This window comes from Octopus sinensis, linkage group LG4 (assembly GCF_006345805.1).
Source record: "Octopus sinensis linkage group LG4, ASM634580v1, whole genome shotgun sequence".
Classification (NCBI taxonomy): Eukaryota; Metazoa; Mollusca; class Cephalopoda; order Octopoda; family Octopodidae; genus Octopus; species Octopus sinensis.
Window position 1 is genome coordinate 152,241,576 of NC_043000.1, and position 22,124 is coordinate 152,263,699.

The following is a 22,124-nucleotide window of genomic DNA, read 5'->3' on the forward strand; positions in this document are numbered from 1 at the left end:
GAGCCAGAGCCGGTTTCAGCCGGATTGGTAACGAAAGGGTTAAGAAGGATCACAAACTATGTATTGTTTCATTGTATAAAAAGGGGGTTAATATGATTTTGTCCAGAAATCATTTTCAAAATTTTAATTTCTTCCCATCCTCACCGCAATTTCTTAATTTGTAACTTTTTCGAATTTTTTTTCTTATCTATGTAGAAAAATACAGAGATTACGAATCTGGGAAATACATATATTTTTTATAGCTTAATCTTTTTTAAGAAACACTCAATGCCCCTTCCCCCCACCTCACCCGCCCATCACCTCCTTGTTTCCACTTATGTCTGATGTTTCCGCATGAGTAGAATTCTACTGAAATAGTAAACTTAAAAAGTACCAGACCATCACCAGAAAACCTGACATGCTAGAAACAACAGGTGAACGACATTATTTCTGAAGAAACTTCCCCGCTTTCCAAAAATCTAAAAGTGAAACATTGGAAGTATGTAGCTTTTCGACAGTGATGAGGTGATGGGCAAAATTCTTAAAGATTTGTACTCTCTGTTTTTTCTCCATGGATTACCAAGAAAAAAATATTTGAAAAATATAAAAAATAAATTTGGTGCAGAGAGGGAGAGAAGGAAAATATTGAGAACATGTTTTGAGGGTGAAATCCTAATGTCCTGCATATCAAACATAGGAATTGGAAGAAATTTAGGAAAAAAATAAGACTGAGCGGAAATGTCACCTCGGACATGCTAGAAAGAAGAGGTAAAGGACAGGATTTCTGGGAAAACTTTCTTTTATATTGAAGATCAGGTATTTAAATATGGTCATCACAAACACAAATTACAAAATAGAAAAAGATCAATTGGATGTGAGCTTTAAATTTGCTTGTGCACACTGCAAGAAATAACATAATTCACACAGAAGTTTTACTTAGTGTGTGTGTGTGAAAGGAAGTTATTTTATGGCATTCTTTCATTTGAAGAAGCAAAGTTATCAACTCGACATATATGGGATCATATGATTATTTGTTAATTTCTGTAAAATTCTTTAAATTTCTTTATACTTTGAAGAGAACAGAAATTGAAAGGGAGGATAAAGTGAAAAGGCGACATTTGCTTTGCAGTGAGAGGAGAAAGTGAAAGATGTATATGTATAGGAAATGGACGTGTGTGTGTGTGTGTGTGTGTGTGTGTGTATGAGTGTGAGAGAGAGAGAGAGAAAGTGAGTGAGTGAAGGTGTGTGTTGTGATGTATGAGTTTTTTGTCTGTATGTGTAAGTGTCACTCACTCTCTTTCTCTCTCTCTCTCTCTTACACGCACACACGCACACACACACACACACACATCTTTCATATACACATACATAAATAGGCAGAGGTAAAGAATATGTACACCACCCGTTTTTGGTGAAACCCTAACCCTAAACACTGGGTGTGCATATTCTTTACCTTCATCCATAAATACATATGCATACATCCTTTTTGTGTATGAGAGAGAGAGAGAGAGAGAGAGAGAGAGAGAGAGAGTGATGTTATTTCCTCATAACATATAGAGAAATGGATATCTTTATATATAAAAGTCAAGTTGTGTGTGTCTGTCTCCTATGATTTAGATTCCTAACTACTCCCACATTTTGCGGTGCAGTTTAACCAAAACCGGGTATCTTATAGTCGTGATTCATATCGAGACCTTCTGGGTATTAGCGCACGTCTATGATGTATCTACGATTTTAAAAAAATTTACCATCATTTTTTTCCATTTTAATGCATTTTTTCGCTATTATATAAGGGAAGTAACTCTCTAAAAATGTCTACGATGAGTCAACGATTAAAAAAAAAATTTATCACAATTTTTTTTCCATTTTTAATGCATTTTTTTTGCTATTTTTTGGCTATAACTCTCTAAAAATGCTTATATAGTTATTTCCATTTTAATGCATTTTTTCGCTATTATATAAGGGAAGTAACTCTTTAAAAATGTCTACGATGAGTCAACGATTTAAAAAAAAAATTACCATAATTTTTTCCCATTTTTAATGCATTTTTTTTTTGCTATTTTTTGGCTATAACTCTCTAAAAATGCCTATATAGTTATTTCCCTTACAAACCCGAGCAACGCCAGGCGATACTGCTAGTCTTTTAATGTAATTGTTTTGGTTGTAGCTTATGATTGTATTACACTTTTGATTGTATTAATTAAAATAAAGATAAATATATTCCAGTTCCTTGATCTCTGAGCTATTTGAAACATCAACAAAGATTAATGCAGATCTAAATGAAACTAATTTAAACACAAACTCTACAGTTGAAATATGATCTATTGATGCATTGATTGTGAGCCAGATGTAGCCAATAGTATAGGTAATGTAGGCAGAAAATATAATTTGACAACCATATTAGGTGTAGGAGTGGCTGTGTGGTAAGTAGCTTGTTTACCAACCACATGGTCCCGGGTTCAGTCCCACTGCATGGCACCTTGGGTAAGTGTCTTCTACTATAGTCTCGGGCTGACCAATGCCTTGTGAGTGGATTTGGCAGACGGAAACTGAAAGAAGCCTGTCGTATATATGTATATATATATGCGTATGTGTGTGTATTTGTGTGTCTGTGTTTGTTCCCCTAGCATTGCTTGACAACCGATGCTGGTGTGTTTACGTCCCCGTCACTTAGCGGTTCGGCAAAGAGACCGATAGAATAAGTACTGGGCTTACAAAAAGAATAAGTCTCGGGGTCGAGTTGCTCGATTAAAGGCGGTGCTCCAGCATGGCCGCAGTCAAATGACTGAAACAAGTAAAAGAGTAAAAGAGTGTGTTTATAAAACACCATGGCTTACAATTATTAAGGGAAAAACTCATCAGGGAATATGAGTTCATCTTATCAAAATTAAGATGACATCAAACTGGTTTTATAAAAGTCTGATAAATCAACTTACTTGATCTTGTTCTTTATTTAAAGTAAATTGCTTCTGGGGTATGCTGCTTGAATAAAATAAATTAAAAATGAGAATTAAAGGATGTTACTATTAAGACTACATGGTATTGAAACTGTTTGAAGATCTTTTTATTTGAAAAGGAAAAAAACATGCAAATCTTTTGCACCAATTTCTTTTAATTTGGCTCACAAGCTTTTTTTTTATTGTGTTTCTACATCACATTCATTGTTTGTAAAGTGTCAGAGAGTTATTATTGTTTCACTTACTATGGTAGTAGTTTATAATGCTTGTTCTTGGAGTTTTGTTATGCTTTAGCATTGAGTTTTTGGAAATTAGTAGAGAAGCATATTATATCAAGTTCTGTTGTGTCTGGGGAGAGTCATTCTCTTTTAGTGCCTTATTATTTAACACACTCACCGGTAAAATTTCCACTTATTTTTATTTCCTAAAATTTTCGTTGTGTTGCAGCCTTTTCAATAGAAGACTATTGAAAAGGTTGCAATAGTCTTCTATTGAAAAGGTTGCAACACGCAACGAAAATTTTAGAAAATAAAAATAAGAAATAAGTGGAAATTTTACCGGTGAGTGTGTTAAATAATAAGGCACTAAAAGAGAATGACTCTCCCCAGAAACAACAGAATATGCTTCAACACATGAACACATATAAAGAATCTTGCAAACCAAATCCAAAAACGAAATATTATATCAAATTTTACACTATGCCTATTATGGCATTTTAGCTTAGTGAAGAGAGTTGATCACAAATTCAAGAATGTTGTCTTCATTGATACAAGTCAGTCATTGATAGACTTCTATCTTATACTCAGTGTCTTTTTGAAGCTAAATGTGTTTTGGTAATGTATCCTTATTTTGAACTTGATGTATAGCTTTAGGAATTGACCATATATCTGATATATATCATTTACATTTTCAAAATATTTTTTAACTGGGAGTGGAGGCAAGAGACATTGAAAATAATAAAATTGATGGACTATAAAAAATTTTTAAAATTATAAATGGGAAAAAATTTAATTTTTCAGTGTGCAATCAAATGGAATTAACAGATATAAATGGAATTATAGAATCTCCAGGTTTCCCACGACAATATGGTAACAGAAATAATTGCACTTGGGTTATCAGAGCCCTTTATCGGAATAATGTCAGGCTTGAATTTTCTCATTTTGATACTGAACCAGGATTAAATTGCAAATATGACTATTTAGAAGTAAGTGAATTGTTTTCAGTTTTATTATATTTTGGATACAAAATAATAATAATGATAATAATAATAATAATAATAATGGGCACAGGAGTGGCTGTGTGGTAAGTAGCTTGCTAGCCAGCCACATGGTTCCGGGTTCAGTCCCACTGCGTGGCATCTTGGGCAAGTGTCTTTTGCTATAGCCCCAGGCCAACCAATGTCTTGTGAGTGGATTTGGTAGACGGAAACTGAAAGAAGCCTGTCGTATATATATATATATATATATATATGTGTGTGTATGTTTGTGTGTTTGTCCCCCTAGCATTGCTTGACAACCGATGCTGGTGTGTTTACGTCCCCGTCACTTAGTGGTTCAGCAAAAGAGACCGATTGAATATGTACTGGGCTTACAAAGAATAAGTCCTGGGGTCGAGTTGCTCGACTAAAGGCGGTGCTCCAGCATGGCCGCAGTCAAATGACTGAAACAAGTAAAAGAGAGTAAAAGAGTAATAATTGATAAAAGCACTGACTCACCACAGTGTAGGATTTGCTCTGAGAAGGGAGAAAGTATAAGCCATATTGTTAGTGAGTGCTGTAAGCTCGCACAACGCGAATACAAAAGGTGACATGACAACGTGGGCAGATATGTCCACTGGCTGTTGTGTGGTAAAGCAAACCTCGAGAGAGCCGTATAGTGGTATGAATGCAAGCCAGAGGGAGTAATGGAAAACGAACAATACAAAATACTCTGGGATTTTAACATACAATGCGACCTAGTCATAGAGGTGAGATGGCCAGATATGATCATCCATAAAGATGAAAAAGAAGCAAAGATAATAGATGTTGCAATACCAGGCAATTCGAGGGTGAAATATAAGGTAACAGAAGAGTGAGAAATACCAGCCACTGCGGGATGAGATAGAAAAGTCATGAGGCTTGAGGAAAGTAGTGGTGATACCGGTGGTAAATGGAGCATTAGGAGCAGTTCCCAAGAGCTTTGGAAAGCATATTAAGAATATTGGAGCTGCAGTTGGGTACAGCTCGCATTCTAAGGAGAGTATTGTCTCTTTGAGTCACAGGAGAAGGCACTACTTGAAGCTTTTGGTGATTTGTTATTGCCTGCTTTCAATTGAAGAACAACCAGTAATTAAGAACTATCCGAGAGTCTTTCAGAATAATAATAATAATAATAATAATGATAATACTAATCATTGCTTGGAACTGCAAAAATTCTTTGCAGGGTTCTTGAAGCATGACAAGTAAACAAGTGTCACCTTAGTCTGCCGGCTGCCAACAGCTAACACTTTCTATCATACCCAACAAAATAAGCTATGAGTTTTCATCCTATAATAATAACTGATTCTCATGGCTTCTGATTTTGACTGATTGAAAGCATTATCATGTACATTTTTGTTTTGGTATAAAAGATGGGCTATAGCAAATACCACTGATTTGCTTGTCAGTTGTTTGACCATAACCAGCATGTTCCTTAGTTGCTGACGATATGTGCATCTCTGATCACAAGCAGAAGTTTTAGGGGAGCATCATAGCCATGTATTGAGAGGAATTTTTTTGGGTTTGAATAATTCACCTCTGGAAATTTGGGTGTTTCATTCAACATCCTTAAACAACAGGCGCAAGAGTGGCTGTGTGGTAAGTAGCTTGCTTACCAACCACATGGTTCCGGGTCCAGTCCCACTGCGTGGCATCTTGGGCAAGTGTCTTCTGCTATAGCCTTGGGCCGACCAATGCCTTGTGAGTGGATTTGGTAGACGGAAACTGAAAGAAGCCTGTCGTATATATGTATATATATATGTATGTGTGTGTATATGTTTGTGTGTCTGTGTTTGTCCCCCTAGCATTGCTTGACAACCGATGCTGGTGTGTTTACGTCCCTGTCACTTAGCGTTTCGGCAAAAAGAGACCGATAGAATAAGTACTGGGCTTACAAAGAATAAGTCCTGGGGTCGATTTGCTCGACTAAAGGCGGTGCTCCAGCATGGCCGCAGTCAAATGACTGAAACAAGTAAAAGAGTAACCCTTATTCAGGGACCTTTTGAGTGGGATGGGTTACTCAACCTGAAAAAAAATTCTAATTGGGCCCCACCTGCAAGGTCATGTGCTGTTTATCTTGATATGAGTTCACCATGTCGTGCACATATAATTGTGATGCATGTGCCTGGTGTATTCTTATCAGATGGGTAGTCATGATGAGTATATTTGGCTTCGTATATATGTGAAGGCGCATGGCTCAGTGGTTAGAGCATTGAGCTTATGATCGTGAGGTTGTGATTCGGAATCATGGACCGGGCTGCATGTTGTGTTCTTGAGCAAGACACTTTATTTCATGTTGCTCCAGTTCACTCAGCTGTAGAAATGAGTTGCAATGTCACAGCTGCCAAGCTGTATCAACCCCTTTGCCTTTCCCTTGGATAACATTAGTGGCATGGAGAGGGGAGGCTGGTATGCATGGGCGACTGCTGGTCTCCCATAAACAACCTTGCCCGGACTTGTGCCTGGGAGGGTAACTTTCTAGGTGCAATCCCATGGTCTCTGTTGTGACTGAAGGGTGTCTCAGAATATTTTACCCCAGTGTCACTTTGATGGCATGCACTACTCTCTCACTCAATAATAATAATGATATTGATAATATTGATAATAATAATATTAATGATAACAATAATGATAATATTAATGATAACAATAATAATAATGATAATAATATTAATGATAATAATGATCATAATATTAATGATGATAATAATAATGATGATAATAATAATAATGATGATGATGATAATAATAATAATAATATTAATAATAATAATAATAATAATAATAATAAAGCAATTAATAATTTAAGACCTTCAAAATGAATTAAATGGAATAAGTCTGAGTAAAACTGTTAATAAATTGGAACATGAATATGACCATGTTTGTGTGTATATAAGATGAAAAAGTATTGTGCTTGTGAAAAGATAGAGGCAGAGTAACTTAAATAAATAAGATCAGCTATAAATGTCTTTGAGAGATTCCCTATGAATCATTATAGACATGTTTATATTTTGAGGTATTATTATCTTCAGTACAACATACTTTTTGAGTAGTTATAAGAATCAAATAACTAAGTGATACTTTTGTCTTTAAAAGGTGCGTAATGGAGACCAGGCCAATAGCCCTTTACTTGGGAAATTTTGTGGACGTACTTTACCATCAAGATTAACGTCATCAAATTCAGCTTTAAGACTTCACTTTGTTACTGATACCTCTCTAGTAAAACTTGGTTTCAGAGTAGAATATTTCCAGACTGGTAAGTTAATTGCAAAATTACTGTCCTATATTTCCATTTTAATGACTAATTATTAAACATCTGCTTTGATTACTTTTCACTTTTTTGTAGATTAATTTTTTGTTTCATTTAAATTTAATATGTCAAACCGTGACCTGTTTATTGACAAAATTCCATACTGCATGGGAATTTTGTCAGTGAACAGGTCACGGTTTCAAACTGACGAAAATATTTTGACAAATTAAATTTAAATGTTGAAGTGGATCTAATTATAAACACCTTCCATGCTGCAATTGTTTTTGTTTCAGTACACAATCTCAGATCAGGTCACTTGCTATGCAAGTACATCTCCATAATTTTTGTTTCATGTTAGCCTGTTTTTTTTCATGTTTTCAGTTGCATAGGTCTTATTGTTTTAAAATAATCAATTCATTTAAAATGATTTATTTTACATTCTTTAGTAAATTTTAAAAATTTGTTCACACAATATATACTGGTAGTAGTCTTCATATAAGCCAAACTTATGACCCAGTTTTAATTCTTGGTTGGAGCCTACATGCTTCATGTACACACACACACACACACTGACTACAGAATTTTTGTAGTGTAGATTCCATCGGAGGATTTTTTATTCTTAAGTGAGAACAATAAAGAATATTTGTGAGACAATAAATAACTGTTTTCAATGCAGAGCCAGGCAGCTTTGAGGCTGCAGGAAAAAACAAAACTGATTCTTTTTATAATGAAAATTGCTGAATGTGTCTAAATATTAGTGGTCTAATTAGATGAAAAATCACAAAAGAAAAAACAATCCTGTAACTTCCTTACAAATGACAAGCGAAAGTGGCATATCTGATGAGCTAGAAAATCTTTATATATAAAAGTGAGGTTGTGTGCTGTCTGTCTCCTACGATTTAGATTCCTAACTACTCCCACATTTTGCGGTGCAGTTTAACCAAAAGCGGGTATCTTATAGTCGTGATTCATATCGAGCCCTTCTGGGTATTAGCGCGCGTCTACGATGAGTCTACGATTAAAAAAAAAATTTTACCATCAATTTTTCCCATTTTTAATGTATTTTTGGCATATATAAGGGAAGTAACTCTCTAAAAATGTATTATTAAATCTCAGAACGTAAAAAGCTACAGTAACACCCCCCCCTTTGTGGTTAGCCATATTGAGATGGCTATTATACTTTACATCTCTAAAAATGCTTATATAGTTATTTCCCTTACAAACCCGAGCAACGCTGGGCGATACTGCTAGTTTAGTATAAAATGATACTACAGGAGACCATCAACTCAGTAGTGTGTGTGTGTGTGTGTGTGTGTGTGTGTGAGAGAGAGAGAGAGAGATAAAGTAAGAGCTACACTACAGTGTGGAAGTGAGAGAGACAAACTTATGTCTGTGAATAGATGATGTAGATAAAGCAATATTTGTATGCCTCTGTGTTTCAATAGAGTTAGTATCTGCTACATTTAGCTCCTTTCTTAGATGAACAGAGGAACAAGTCCAACTGAGTTGCTGTCTGAATGTACCTAACATCCCTTTAAGATGGACACAGAAAAAGTAGCACTGAAGGTGCACCATTGGTGATAAACTGCCCTACGGAACGGTTGATCTGGTTGACAAAGATACAAGCTGAAGTGACAAAGGCCAGGACAAACCTTTGTAGACATGGAAATCCATTGTCTTTGGTCTAGACTAGCCACAAGCTAATCAAGATCAACAAAGCAGAAGTGTTTAACACCTGCAAGTGTATAGAAGAAAGTGTAGCCGTATTTCGTCTGCTGTTACGTTCTGAGTTCAAATTCCGCCGAGGTCGACTTTGCCTTTCATCCTTTCGGGGTCGATAAATTAAGTACCAGTAACGCACTGAGGTCGATATAATCGACTTTGTCTGTCCTTGTTTGTCCTCCCTGTGTTTAGCCCCTTATGGGTAGTAAAGAAATAAATATATATTTCTTTACTGCCCACAAAGGGCTAAACATAGAGGAGACAATCAAGGACAGACAAAGGGATTAAGTCGATTACATTGACTCCAGTTCGAAGCTGGTACTTTATTTATCGACCCCGAAAGGATAAAAGGCAAAGTCGACCTCAGCGGAATTTGAACTCAGAACATAACGACAGACAAAATACCGCTAAGCATTTTGCCTGGTGTGCTAACGCTTCTGCCAGCTCGCTGCCTTACAATATTATAGAAGCCTATAAGAAGACTATCAGCTCAGAAAGTCACAAGTACATTGCCTTAAAAAAGTGACAGCATCAATGTAAAACAAGTAGTGAATATCCAATGGAGCGGCAATATATCTCCTTTTCGCCTTTGGCCCAGTGCGTCCATGCTGCCAACAAAGCACGTGGAGTTCTGTTCTTGATTCGACGGTCATTCGGAATGCTCACAGCAGCCATATTCCTACCGCTCTATGTCACGCTGGTGAGACCCATATTGGAGTACGGGATTCAAGCCTCTTCTCCTTATTGCCTCAAAGGCATACAGCATCTCGAAAGAGTCCAGAAGCTGGCTACCCGCATGATTCTTGGTCTCAAGAATTTGTCTTATGAAGAAAGGCTGAAGACGCTCAACCTTTATTCTCTAGAAAAACGATGACGCCGTGGTGATCTCATTCTCGCTCACAACAAGTGTAACCTCTCGAAAGAGTTGTTCTTCCCTCCTGCTCCAGAGCGTCGGCTGCGGGGTCATTCCGAAAAGCTCTATCTGCGACGATTTCATCTCAATCGAAGGAGAGGGGCTTTCTCCGTTCGGGTTGCGGATCCGTGGAATAAGCTGCTGGATGAGATAGTGAAGATGCCGACGACCACTTGGTTCAAAGTCTCCCTTGACCACAAGTGGCCTGAACTCTTTACATGAACACCAACCAGTACTTAACTCCATGTTCCCCTACATGGCCTTGCTTTTTGCTTTTTGAGCCAAAAAATTAACTAACTAACTAAGTAACTAACTAATGTAACTGACTAAAACATGATGTTTGTCAGTAAAGTAGTTCATAATAGAACACCATATATACATGTATCAGATACAGAAGTTGCATATATGTACTTGATGTAATGAAGCAAGGTGAAATGGAAAAAAAATTAGTGTTTTGCAAGTGTTTTACATGAATAGTAGTTAAGGCTAAAAAACTGCAGATGACAAAAGAAAAAGAATCAGGTACTATTTAGCTAAATTATTTGTGTGTGTCTGTGTGTGTGTGTGTGAGAGAGAGAGAGAGTGTGTGTGTGTGTATTTTTTCTAAGCAAATTGTTAGAATAGTTACAACTAAATTATCCTTTTCTACTCTAGGCACAAGGCCTAAAATTTTTGGAGAAGGGGCCAGTCGATTCGATCGACTCCTGCTGAAGGATTCATCTTTTGGCAAACTTTAACCAGACAAAACCTATTGGATAGAGCTGGAAATCACAGGCATGCAAAATGAGTGAAGTTTTTTTAGTGAAATACTGAAATTTGCAAACTTTGTTGAAAACTTAGCATCACCTTACAACACCTGAATTTTTGATACTTGTGGCAGCAAAATACTAGTTGTTGCTTGATTTACCCTGCAAAAGTGTCATCAAATTTTTGTTAAAATTGATAAAAAAAAAATCTAAGTTTAAAAATTACTCTTTTAAAAAAAAATCTGTATTACAATGTGCTGAATTGTTGTATATTTAGGTTGTGTAAGGAAGCTAACTTCGCTTTCTGGAAAACTAAGAGCAAGGAGTTGGCATGTCAATGATTACTTTTGTATCTGGCTTATTACTGTCAATCCTGGGAGAAAGGTACAGTTAAATGTTACCCGTGTAACATTAGGAGGTTCTGAAGTATGCAATTCAACATTTTTAAAGGTATTCATTAAAATTATTATAAAAAAGTTTAACCTTTTAATTAATTTAAATAAAATATTTTGACCTGTTTTAACTCTATTTTTAACTCTATTTTTTGATAATAGTATGAATGATTTGATGTTTGAAAATTTGGATTTTTGCATACTATTGTAACACTATTTTTCACAATTGGTTCCTTCTTTTAGTAACCACTTTGTTGTGAATAAGGAGTAATGTTTGCTGTCATTCTAGCAAAATCAAGCAAGAAGAGTTAGGTTCCTTGCCTATGAACCTAGCGCAGTAGATGAGACTTAAAATGGTCATGGACAACAAGTAATACTTGAGCTGCCTGTGGCCCATCATGATTCTTTTGGTATGGCATGTACAGTGTCATAATTCTTTAAGCATATTACTGAAATTTTGTAGCATGATTTTATGGGTCCACCTATTAATTAAAGCAATTCTCTCTCTTCTCCTCTCTCTCCTTGTTTGAGGTTACTGGGTAATTCCCCAAATTATCAACCATTGAAGATGTATTACATACCTATAAGCAATGTTTGTTAAATCATTTTTTAGTGATGTGGCCTGACTTAAGCTAAGTAGTATTTCACAGCTTTAAATCATGATCAGTTGTCCAACACCTTATTCTCAGAATTATTGTGTTGCTACAAGCTCTTAAGTTGTGTAATGTTTTTAAAAAGTTTCAGAAATAATTTAGAATTACAAATTCTTTGTTATATAAAATATCATTAATCAAAGGGTAGCAATTACCTAACTAGTTAGTAGTCACATCGTTAGTGATCCAGTTATTTATTATTTTTTTCAGGTTTTTGATGGTGATAATTTAAAATCTTCAGTGCTAGCAAACTTATGTCACAGTATACCAAAACCCATGCTGCTCACTTCCACTGGAAATAAAATGACTGTATTGTATGCAACTGCTAAATTTGCTCCAGATGGTTTTCAAGTAGAATATAAGGAAATTAAAGGAGGTGAGAAAATTTTTTGTTGCTGTCTTCTACCATTTCTCTATTCTTCATAAAGTATTCAGTCACCACTTTGATCATCAAAGATTTAATGTTTTCCTCCCATATTGACATGAATTAAGTATGTTTGTTGAAGAATTTCTCTCTGTTCATTTCTATCTTTTGTTATTGCCCTCATGGTACCTCATGTTCTTGTTTACCACTCCTTGTTAATATAAGGTCATTAATATAAGGTTATGACGACGAGGGTTCCGGTTGATCCGATCAACGGAACAGCCTGCTCGTGAAATTAACGTGTAAGTGGCTGAGCACTCCACAGACACGTGTACCCTTAACGTAGTTCTCGGGGATATTCAGAATGACAAGGCCGGCCCTTTGAAATACAGGTACAACAGAAACAGGAAGTAAGAGTGAGAGAAAGTTGTGGTGAAAGAGTACAGCAGGGATCACCACCATCCCCTGCCGGAGCCTCGTGGAGCTTTTAGGTGTTTTCGCTCAATAAACACTCACAACGCCTGGTCTGGGAATCGAAACTGGGCCATTGCGCCTCCACATGTTTTTAATACAAGCATATGAATATTAAAGCAAACATTTAGATTACATTAGACAGAGTTGAAGGAGTGGTAAAGTAGCCAAGTTGTTGGCAGTTCATATATTCTCATTGTCTTTAATTCTTACATCAACCCCTTTTCTCTCTGCTCTGAACATTTTTCCTACCTATTCTGACACTTTTATCACAGTAATTGACCTTTATTTTTCTATCTCTGAACATTATAAACCACTTGGTTTTTTAACCCTTACTTTCACTTTTACTTTGACGTTTCTCCTTCTCATCTTACTCACACTAAAGCTGCCTTCTCCTTGTTTTGCAATTTCTCCAACACCAGATTATACAGCAATGATTTTGATTCCCATTCCAAATCCGAAGAAATGTTCTAATTCTTCTTTGTAAAGGTTAATCAGAATCAACAATTGATGCCATGCTCTACCAAGTCCAGACTACTGACAGAATCCCAGCACTCTAACTTCACAACATACACACCTGAAGATAGGGCTTCCTACTCTTCTACTTTTTACCTGCTAGCTTTAACTTCTTCAACAATTTTCATCTTACTTCTGCCGCCCCTCAAATGTTTCCTAGATTTTTTAATTCTCCTCTCTTTCAAAATAAGCTAAAACTCCTGGTTAGAGGCTTTCTTTTTCTACTTTTATATCTGAAACTTACAAATCCCCCCACTCTATGTCCTGCCTTCAGCACCAACCCTAAATCCAATTCCAACTCACTAATTACTTTCAACAGTCTTTATTGTGTGAATGTAAACTCTGCAGACACATACCAACAAGAGATTATCAAGATAACTAAGATGTTTCAGAGTTACAACTAATGTGCCGGTAAGCATCAGTTTCAAAGGGCAGTTATAAAAGAGTTGAGATTATCAGTCAAAAACTGCCATGATCTGTCTACTTTATATTAGAGACTTGTAGGAAAAATAATTCAGAAGATTTGTGATCCATATAACATCAGGGCAGTTAAAAATAGGTCTACTCTTTGGGGACATATCTCCTAAATATTGTTTCTGTTAGAAGGTACCATAGCCAAATATTTGTGAAATTCATCCCATATGGTTATAATCATCATCATCATCGTTTAGCGTCTGCTTTCCATGCTGGCATGGGTTGGACGGTGCAACTGGGGTCTGGGAAGCCAGAAGGCTGCACCAGGCCCAGTCTGATCTGGCAATGTTTCTATGACTGGATGCCCTTCCTAACGCCAACCACTCCATGAGTGTAGTGGGTGCTTTTTACGTGCCACCGGCACAGGTGCCAGACGAGGCTGGCAAATGGCCACGATCGGATGGTGCTTTTTACATGCCACCGGCACAGAGGCCAGTCAGGGCGGCGCTGGCAACGGCCACGTTTGGATGGTTCTCTTATAATAATAATAATAATAATAATAATAATAATAGCACTCTATTGGTTGTGACGGTGAGAGTACCAGTTGATCCAATCAACGGAACAACCTACTTGTGAAATTAACGTGCAAGTGGTTGAGTAATTAACCAAATTAACATGCATGCAGCTGACCACTCCACAGATACGTGTACTCTTAATGTAGTTCTCAGGGAGATACCGCATGACACAATTACAGGTGCTACTCATTTTTGCCAGCTGAGTGGACTGGGGCAACATGAAATAAAGTGTCTTGCTCAAGGACACAACACATGGCTGGAAATTGTACTCACGGCCTTACAATCATGAGCCAAATGCTCCTAACCAGTAAGCCATGTGCTTTCACTCCCACCCACATGATTATGGTATTCAATATAATGGTAAAACTTATGGTACATTAATAGTAAGGTTATAGGAACATCATAAATCTGTATTCTGCAGGTACCTGTAAGAGAAGCTTCATTTTGGTATATGTAGCATGGGGAGAAGCTAACAAAAAAAAAGGTGTAAGGTTTCATCATCATCATCATCATCGTTTAACGTCCCTTTTCCATGCTAGCATGGGTTGGACGGTTCAACAGGGTCTGGGAAGCCAGAAGGCTGCACCAGGCTCCAGTCTTATCTGGCAGTGTTTCCACAGCTGGATGCCCTTCCTAACGCCAACCACTCTGTGAGTGTAGTGGGTGCTTTTTACGTGCCACCTGCACAGGTGCCAGACGAGGCTGGCAAACGGCCACGATCGGATGGTGCTTTTTACATGCCACCGGCACAGGGGTCAGACGAGGCTGGCAAACGGCCACGATCGGATGGTGCTTTTTACGTGCCACCGGCACAGGGGTCAGACGAGGCTGGCAAACGGCTACGATCGGATGGTGCTTTTTACATGCCACCGGCACAGGGGTCAGACGAGGCTGGCAAACGGCCACGATCGGATGGTGCTTTTTACATGCCACCGGCACAGGGGTCAGACGAGGCTGGCAAACGGCCACGATCGGATGGTGCTTTTTACGTGCCACCGGCACGGGGGCCAGGCGAGGCTGGCAACAGCCACAATCGCAGTATTTCAAAGCAGTACTAGTATGAATGAAAACATAGGGGAAGTATATGCAGTATTACAACACTACTGTTAACAGACCTAACTGAAGGAGCAGCTGAATAGTTAAAAGTGCAACGAAAAGTATGAAGGCAGGGATAGCTGCTAATGAATGGATTATCGGAGATAACTGCTGAAAATATCTAAGTCATATCTTGGCCACGTGCTTGTGATTTGTACAGTCAATCAGGTAGTGCAGGTAAATTTCATAACCAGTGATTGGCATTACAGTATCACATTCAAATGTTACCATGGTAAAAGATTTCCTTTGTAGGAAGCAAATATAGAAGAATTAAACTGATGGCCCAAATTTGGTAAGTAACAAAAAGAGTTAGAGCACAAGAGTTATAGATTAAGTAGAGAATTAGCTCAGAAGAGAGTCAATTTGAGTAGCACTGATGCACGGTCTGAGTAAGATGACCGCAGAAATTCTTAGGAAAAAAACAAGGCGCAGGAGTGGCTGTGTGGTAAGTAGCTTGCGAACCAACCACATGGTTCCGGGTTCAATCCCACTGCGTGGAATCTTGGGCAAGTGTCTTCTGCTATAGCCCCGGGCCGACCAATGCCTTGTGAGTGGATTTGGTAGACGGAAACTGAAAGAAGCCCGTCGTATATGTATATATATATATATATATAATATATATATATATATATATATATATATATAAGTGTGTGTGTATATGTTTGTGTGTCTGTGTTTGTTCCCCTAGCATTGCTTGACAACCGATGCTGGTGTGTTTACGTCCCTGTCACTTAGTGGTTCGGCAAAAGAGACCAATAGAATAAGTACTGGGCTTACAAAGAATAAGTCCTGGGGTCAATTTGCTCGACTAAAGGCGGTGCTCCAGCATGGCCGCAGTCAAATGACTGAAACAAGTAAAAGAGTAAAAGAGTAAAGAGTAAGTCATTATATCTAAAATTTGTTGACCTGGAGAAGACTTTTGATAGGGTACAACACTCTGTAGTGTCTGTTAAGAGAAGTAGGTTTAGATGAATGGCTGATGAAAGTTAAGCAATCTATGTAGAGATTCTGTCAGAAAAGAGAAAGTTGGCAATGAATTCAGCAAGGAATTTAGCTTACAATTAAGTGTCCATCAGGGCTCAGTTCTCAGTTCTCTCCTGTTAATTATAGTTCTTCACGTTATAATGATGGAAGTTTCAGATTGACTGACCACTAGAACTCCTGTATGTTGATGACCTACTTCTCATAGCTGTATTTGTAAAGTGTGGAGGCGCAATGGCCCAGTGGTTAGGGCAGCGGACTCGCGGTCATAGGATTGCGGTCATAGGATCGCGGTTTCGATTCCCAGACCGGGCGTTGTGAGTGTTTATTGAGCGAAAACACCTAAAAGCTCCACGAGGCTCCGGCAGGGGATGGTGATGATCCCTGCTGTACTCTTTCACCACAACTTTCTCTCACTCTTACTTCCTGTTTCTGTTGTACCTGTATTTCAAAGGACCGGCCTTGTCACTCTCTGTGTCACGCTGAATATCCCCGAGAACTACGTTAAGGGTGCACGTGTCTGTGGAGTGCTCAGCCACTTACACGTTAATTTCACGAGCAGGCTGTTCCGTTGATTCGGATCAACCAGGACCCTTGTCGTCGTAACCGACGGAGTGCTTCCATCCATTTGTAAGGTATTACAGAAGAAATTTCAAAAAGAAACAAAACCTAGAATTGAAAAGGCTTAAAGTAAACCTCATAAAGATAAAAGTTCTAGTTTGCTGAATAGTTTTAGCTTAGTCTACTACCATTTGGGAAGTGGTCAGGATTAATATGCAGTAAGGCGCAGGAGTGGCTGTGTGGTAAGTAGCTTGCTTACCAACCACATGGTTCCGGGTCCAGTCCCACTGCGTGTCATCTTGGGCAAGTGTCTTCTGCTATAGCCCCGGGCCGACCAATGCCTTGTGAGTGGATTTGGTAGACGGAAACTGAAAGAAGCCTGTCGTATATATGTATATATATATATGTATGTGTGTGTGTGTTTGTGTATCTGTGTTTGTTCCCCTAGCATTGCTTGACAACCGATGCTGGTGTGTTTACGTCCCCGTCACTTAGCGGTTCGGCAAAAGAGACCGATAGAATAAGTACTGGGCTTACAAAGAATAAGTCCCGGGGTCGATTTGCTTGACTAAAGGCGGTGCTCCAGCATGGCCGCAGTCAAATGACTGAAACCAGTAAAAGAGAGTAAGAGAGTAATGATCTGATTAACAGTGGAGGGTAAGAATGGGAGTTGTAGAAACTCAGAGGGCTATTATATTTGCTGGCAACAAAGGTATTCTGTCTCTGTGTGAGGAGCAGATTGTTTGATGTTTGTTGTATGGAGTATGGTGTTGCATAAGAGCAGAACATGAGCGTTGAATGCAGAGAATATGTGAAGGTTGGATGTGTAATGTTTGAATGCATGAATGATAGAGCACAAATTGACTGGAAGATGAACATGTCGAGCAGATATAAAATTGATGATAATGGTGATGATATAGAGGATTCAGACAATATCTTAGATTAAAATTTTGAGTGTATCTATATCATAATTTCATTCATCATCATCATCGTTTAACGTCCGCTTTCCATGCTAGCATGGGTTGGACGGTTCAACTGGGGTCTGGCAAGCCCGAAGGCTGCACCAGGCTCCAGTCAGATCTGGCAGTGTTTCTACAGCTGGATGCCCTTCCTAACGCCAACCACTCCGAGAGTGTAGTGGGTGATTTTATGTGCCACCGACACAGGTGCCAGACGAGGCTGGCAGACGGCCATGCTCGGATGGTGTTTTTTATGTGCCACTGACACAGGTGCCAGACGAGGCTGGCAGACGGCCACACTCGGATATGGTGTTTTCCTTATGTGCCACCGACACAGGTGCCAGACGAGGCTGGCGAACGGCTACAATTGGATGGTGTTTGTTACGTGCCCACGGCACGGAGGCCAGTCGATGCGGTACTGGCTACGGTCCCGTTCGGATGGTTTTCTTATGTGCCACAGGCACTGGTACTACAAGGATACAAATTCCATTGATGTTCATCTATTTTGATTTGGTTTGACTTGATTTGATTTGACTGTATTATTTTCTTTCCTAGGTTGTGGTGGTAATTATGTTATACAGGATGGTTCACTCACATCACCTAACTATCCTCATAACTACCCACATAATTCAAATTGTGACTGGCTAATTACTCCTAAAAGAGGACATTTTGTAAAAATACAATTTGTAGATTTTCATATTAATGGAAACTGTTCATCAAACTATCTCACAGTAAGTAAAATTATTGCTATATGGAAAATGTATATATAATAACCATGACTTTTTACTGGCAGTGAAACTGATGCAGGTTCTTGGAAATAAACATTTATGCTTTACTGTATTTTGATATTTTACAGCTTTTAGCTTGAATCTAATTGTTGTCATTACATTTCTTTGTAGTTATCATCATCATCATCGTTTAACGTCCGTTTTCCATGCTAGCATGGGTTGGATGGTTCGACCGGGAAATCTGGGAAGCCAGAAGGCTGCACCAGGCTCCAGTCTGATCTGGCAGTGTTTCTACAGCTGGATGCTCTTCCTAACGCCAACCACTCCGTGAGTGTAGTGGGTGCTTTTTACGTGCCAGGGGAGGCTGGCAATGCCCACGATCGGGTTGGTGCTTTTTACGTGCCACCGGCACGGAAACCAGTATAGGTGGTGCTGGCATCGGCCACGTTTGGATGGTGCTTTTTACGTGCCACCAGCACGGAAGCCAGTCTAGGTGGCGCTGGCATCGGCCACGTTCAGATGGTGCTTTTTACGTGCCAATATACTGTCGTTTTAACTCTAAGGAATTAGAGATGACAATGATCATCATCATTGTTTTTACATTTGTTCTTTTTTTCATGTTTGCATGAGTTAGATGAGTCTTCCCTGGCACAGCATCTCTTCACTTGCTATTCTTCATCATCTCCTTTATAAAATTTGGCATCTTGAGATACACTTGCACTTTTTCTTTTGTAACTTAGTCTTTCACTTTTACAGGTTTCTTCAACTTGATCCCTTGAAATTTCTTTTCTTTGTATGCATCACATGCCCCTACTTGCACAATCTTTTCTCATGCACACTACATTTGATTCTTCTTATATCCAGTTATTTTCTTTTCCTGATCCCATCTGTGCATCACTGTTCATACACAATAACAGTCTATATCCATCAGAATATGACTCATCAATTTCTACCCAGTCTTCTCATATTTAGTACTAATATGTTGATATCATGTAATATCACAGTTTGTACGCCAGTATCATGATGGGATGGAAGCACTCTGTCGGTTACGACGATGAGGGTTCCGGTTGATCCGATCAACGGAACAGCCTGCTCGTGAAATTAACGTGTAAGTGGCTGAGCACTCCACAGACACGTGTACCCTTAACGTAGTTCTCGGGGATATTCAGCGTGACACAAAAAGTGACAAGGCCGGCCCTTTGAAATACAGGTACAACAGAAACAGGAAGTAAGAGTGAGAGAAAGTTGTGGTGAAAGAGTACAGTAGGGATCACTACCATCCCTGCCGGAGCTTCGTGGAGCTTTAGGTGTTTTCGCTCAATAAACACTCACAACGCCCGGTCTGGGAATCGAAACCGCGATCCTACGACCGCGAGCCTGCTGCCCTAACCACTAGGCCATTGCGCCTCCACTACGCCAGTATCATAGCTTTCATATGAAGGGAGAGAACCCTTCAATGTCAGTAAACTTATTCTATTTCAGTCAATTCCTAGCTACTCTACTTTCACATCACCATCTTCCACTGTTAATTAAGTCTGCTACCTAATAGAAGCTATCATCTACTTCTTTGAAAATTCTAAAGGCTCATTCTTTCATATGATGATGATGATCATCATCATCATTTAACGTCCGTTTTCCATGCTAGCATGGTTTGGACGGTTCGACTGGGGTCTGGGAAGCCAGAAGGCTGCACCAGGCTCCAGTCTGATCTGGCAGTGTTTCTACAGCTGGATGCCCTTCCTAATGTCAACCACTCCGTGAGTATCGTAGGTGCTTTTTATGTGCCAGGGGAGGCTGGCAGCAGCCACGATTGGTTGGTGCTTTTCACGTGCCACCGGCACAGAAGCCAGTCAAGGTGGCACTGGCATCGGCATGTTTGGATGGTGCCTTTTACGTGCCACCAGCACAGCTATTACTACTACAATTTCCATTTGATATTTATTTTGATGTTGATGTACTTGACTCAATAGGCCTCCTCAAGCACAGCAGGTCACATGCCACCGGCACAGAAGCCAGTCAAGGCGGCGCTAGCATTGGCCACGTTCAGATAGAAATTCTAACCTCTGCACCTGCCACATGTGAAGTCTAGCTTATCTATCAAACAGTCTGTGATTCTACTACATCTCTTATACATATTTTTATACTTGATACATTGTATGAAATTTCCATCAACTAATTTTCTGCATAAAAAGTGTGACCACTTCATGGATGGTAGTGCAGACTTGTCTTCTTTCTTGCTAATTAAAACTTTTGTTCCTAGATTTATTTTAAGGTCTCTCAGTTCTTGACTTTGTTTCAGCATTTGGAACATTTTTGTTACCTCTTTGAAAAATTAAGTTATGAGTTGTAGATCATTTGCAATACAGAAGTTCCTAAGGACATGTGGTTATGATCTAGGGAACTGTAGTAAACAGGAGAGAGCTGATCACTGATCCCTGATTAACACTTATCTGTAAACTAAATTTTTACTAGCTGCATCTCTGTACATAACTTGCAAAGCTCTCACAAAATGTTCCTTTATACTTAATTTTCTTTGTAGCCATCAGACTACTGCTTGTGGAACTTTCTGAAGGTTATCTCTGGATCAACAATTGCTAAATATAGTGGCTTAGTAAAATTAATTGAGGCATAAGTATAGGCTAAGTGGTTAGGAAGTTTGCTTCCCTGACCATATGACTTCGGGTACTGCATGGCAGCTTGGGCAAGTGCCTTCTATAATTTCAGATCAACCAAAGTGGATTTGGTAGATGGAAACTGCAAGAAGCCCATAGTGTGTGTGTGTGTGTGTTTTGATATAACATTATAGTTGTAAATGAGTGTCACTGTCATCTTAACAATATCATCCATTTCTCGTATGCTGTGAAAATATTTTTTGCCATAGAGAATATTAACTTGCTTGGTAACAGGTGAGGTTTGGTGACAGGAAGAGCATCCAACCACAGAAAATCTACCTCAATAAAACTCTGTCTGACCTGTGTAAGCATAGAAAAAGTGGATGTTAAAAGGATGATGATGTACCTGTTATTTTAGGTGCTGGAAATGGATGAAAGAGTAGAGCATCAAATAAAATGTATACAAAGATTTTATTTACGTTTCTACAGTTGGATGCTCTTCCTAATGCCAGCCACTCCAAGGGTGTAATGGGTGCTTTTTACATACCATCAGCATGGGAACCAGTCAGGTGGCACTGGCACAAGCCACGTTCTGATGGTGCATTTTAGATGCTACCGGCACAGGTGCCAGTCAGAGCAGGGGGCTGGCATTGACCACATTCAGATGGTGCTTTTTACGTACCACTGGCATGGGGAGCCAGTTAAGCGGCACTGGCAATGACACATACATGAGTGGTGCTTATTGTATGCCACCAGCATGGGAACCAGTCAGGTGGTACTGGCATTGGCCACAACTACAATTTCTATTTGATTATGATTTAATATTTGATTTTTGATTTTACTTGACTCAATAGGTCTCTTCAAGCATGGAATGTCGCACGACGATTCAAAGGTACTTTTTAAGTGGGTTGGTTATGCAACACTGGTGTAGGTTACAGCTGTGATCTCATTTTACTTGCTGGGTCTTCTCAGTCACAGTATATCCCCAGAGGTCTTGGTCCT

At 38.9% G+C, this 22,124-nt stretch overlaps 1 protein-coding gene across 1 annotated transcript in view; it reads left to right on the forward strand.

Annotated features, from left to right (window-relative positions):
• Positions 1-22,124, forward strand: part of LOC115210606 (cubilin-like) — a 267,655-nt gene that overhangs the window by 112,199 nt on the left and 133,332 nt on the right. The window contains exons 30-34 of the mRNA XM_036502575.1: positions 3,956-4,140; positions 7,267-7,426; positions 11,079-11,251; positions 12,057-12,222; positions 18,338-18,513. Of these exons, the coding sequence (XP_036358468.1) occupies positions 3,956-4,140; positions 7,267-7,426; positions 11,079-11,251; positions 12,057-12,222; positions 18,338-18,513 (860 nt within the window). The remainder of the gene's footprint in view (positions 1-3,955; positions 4,141-7,266; positions 7,427-11,078; positions 11,252-12,056; positions 12,223-18,337; positions 18,514-22,124) is intronic.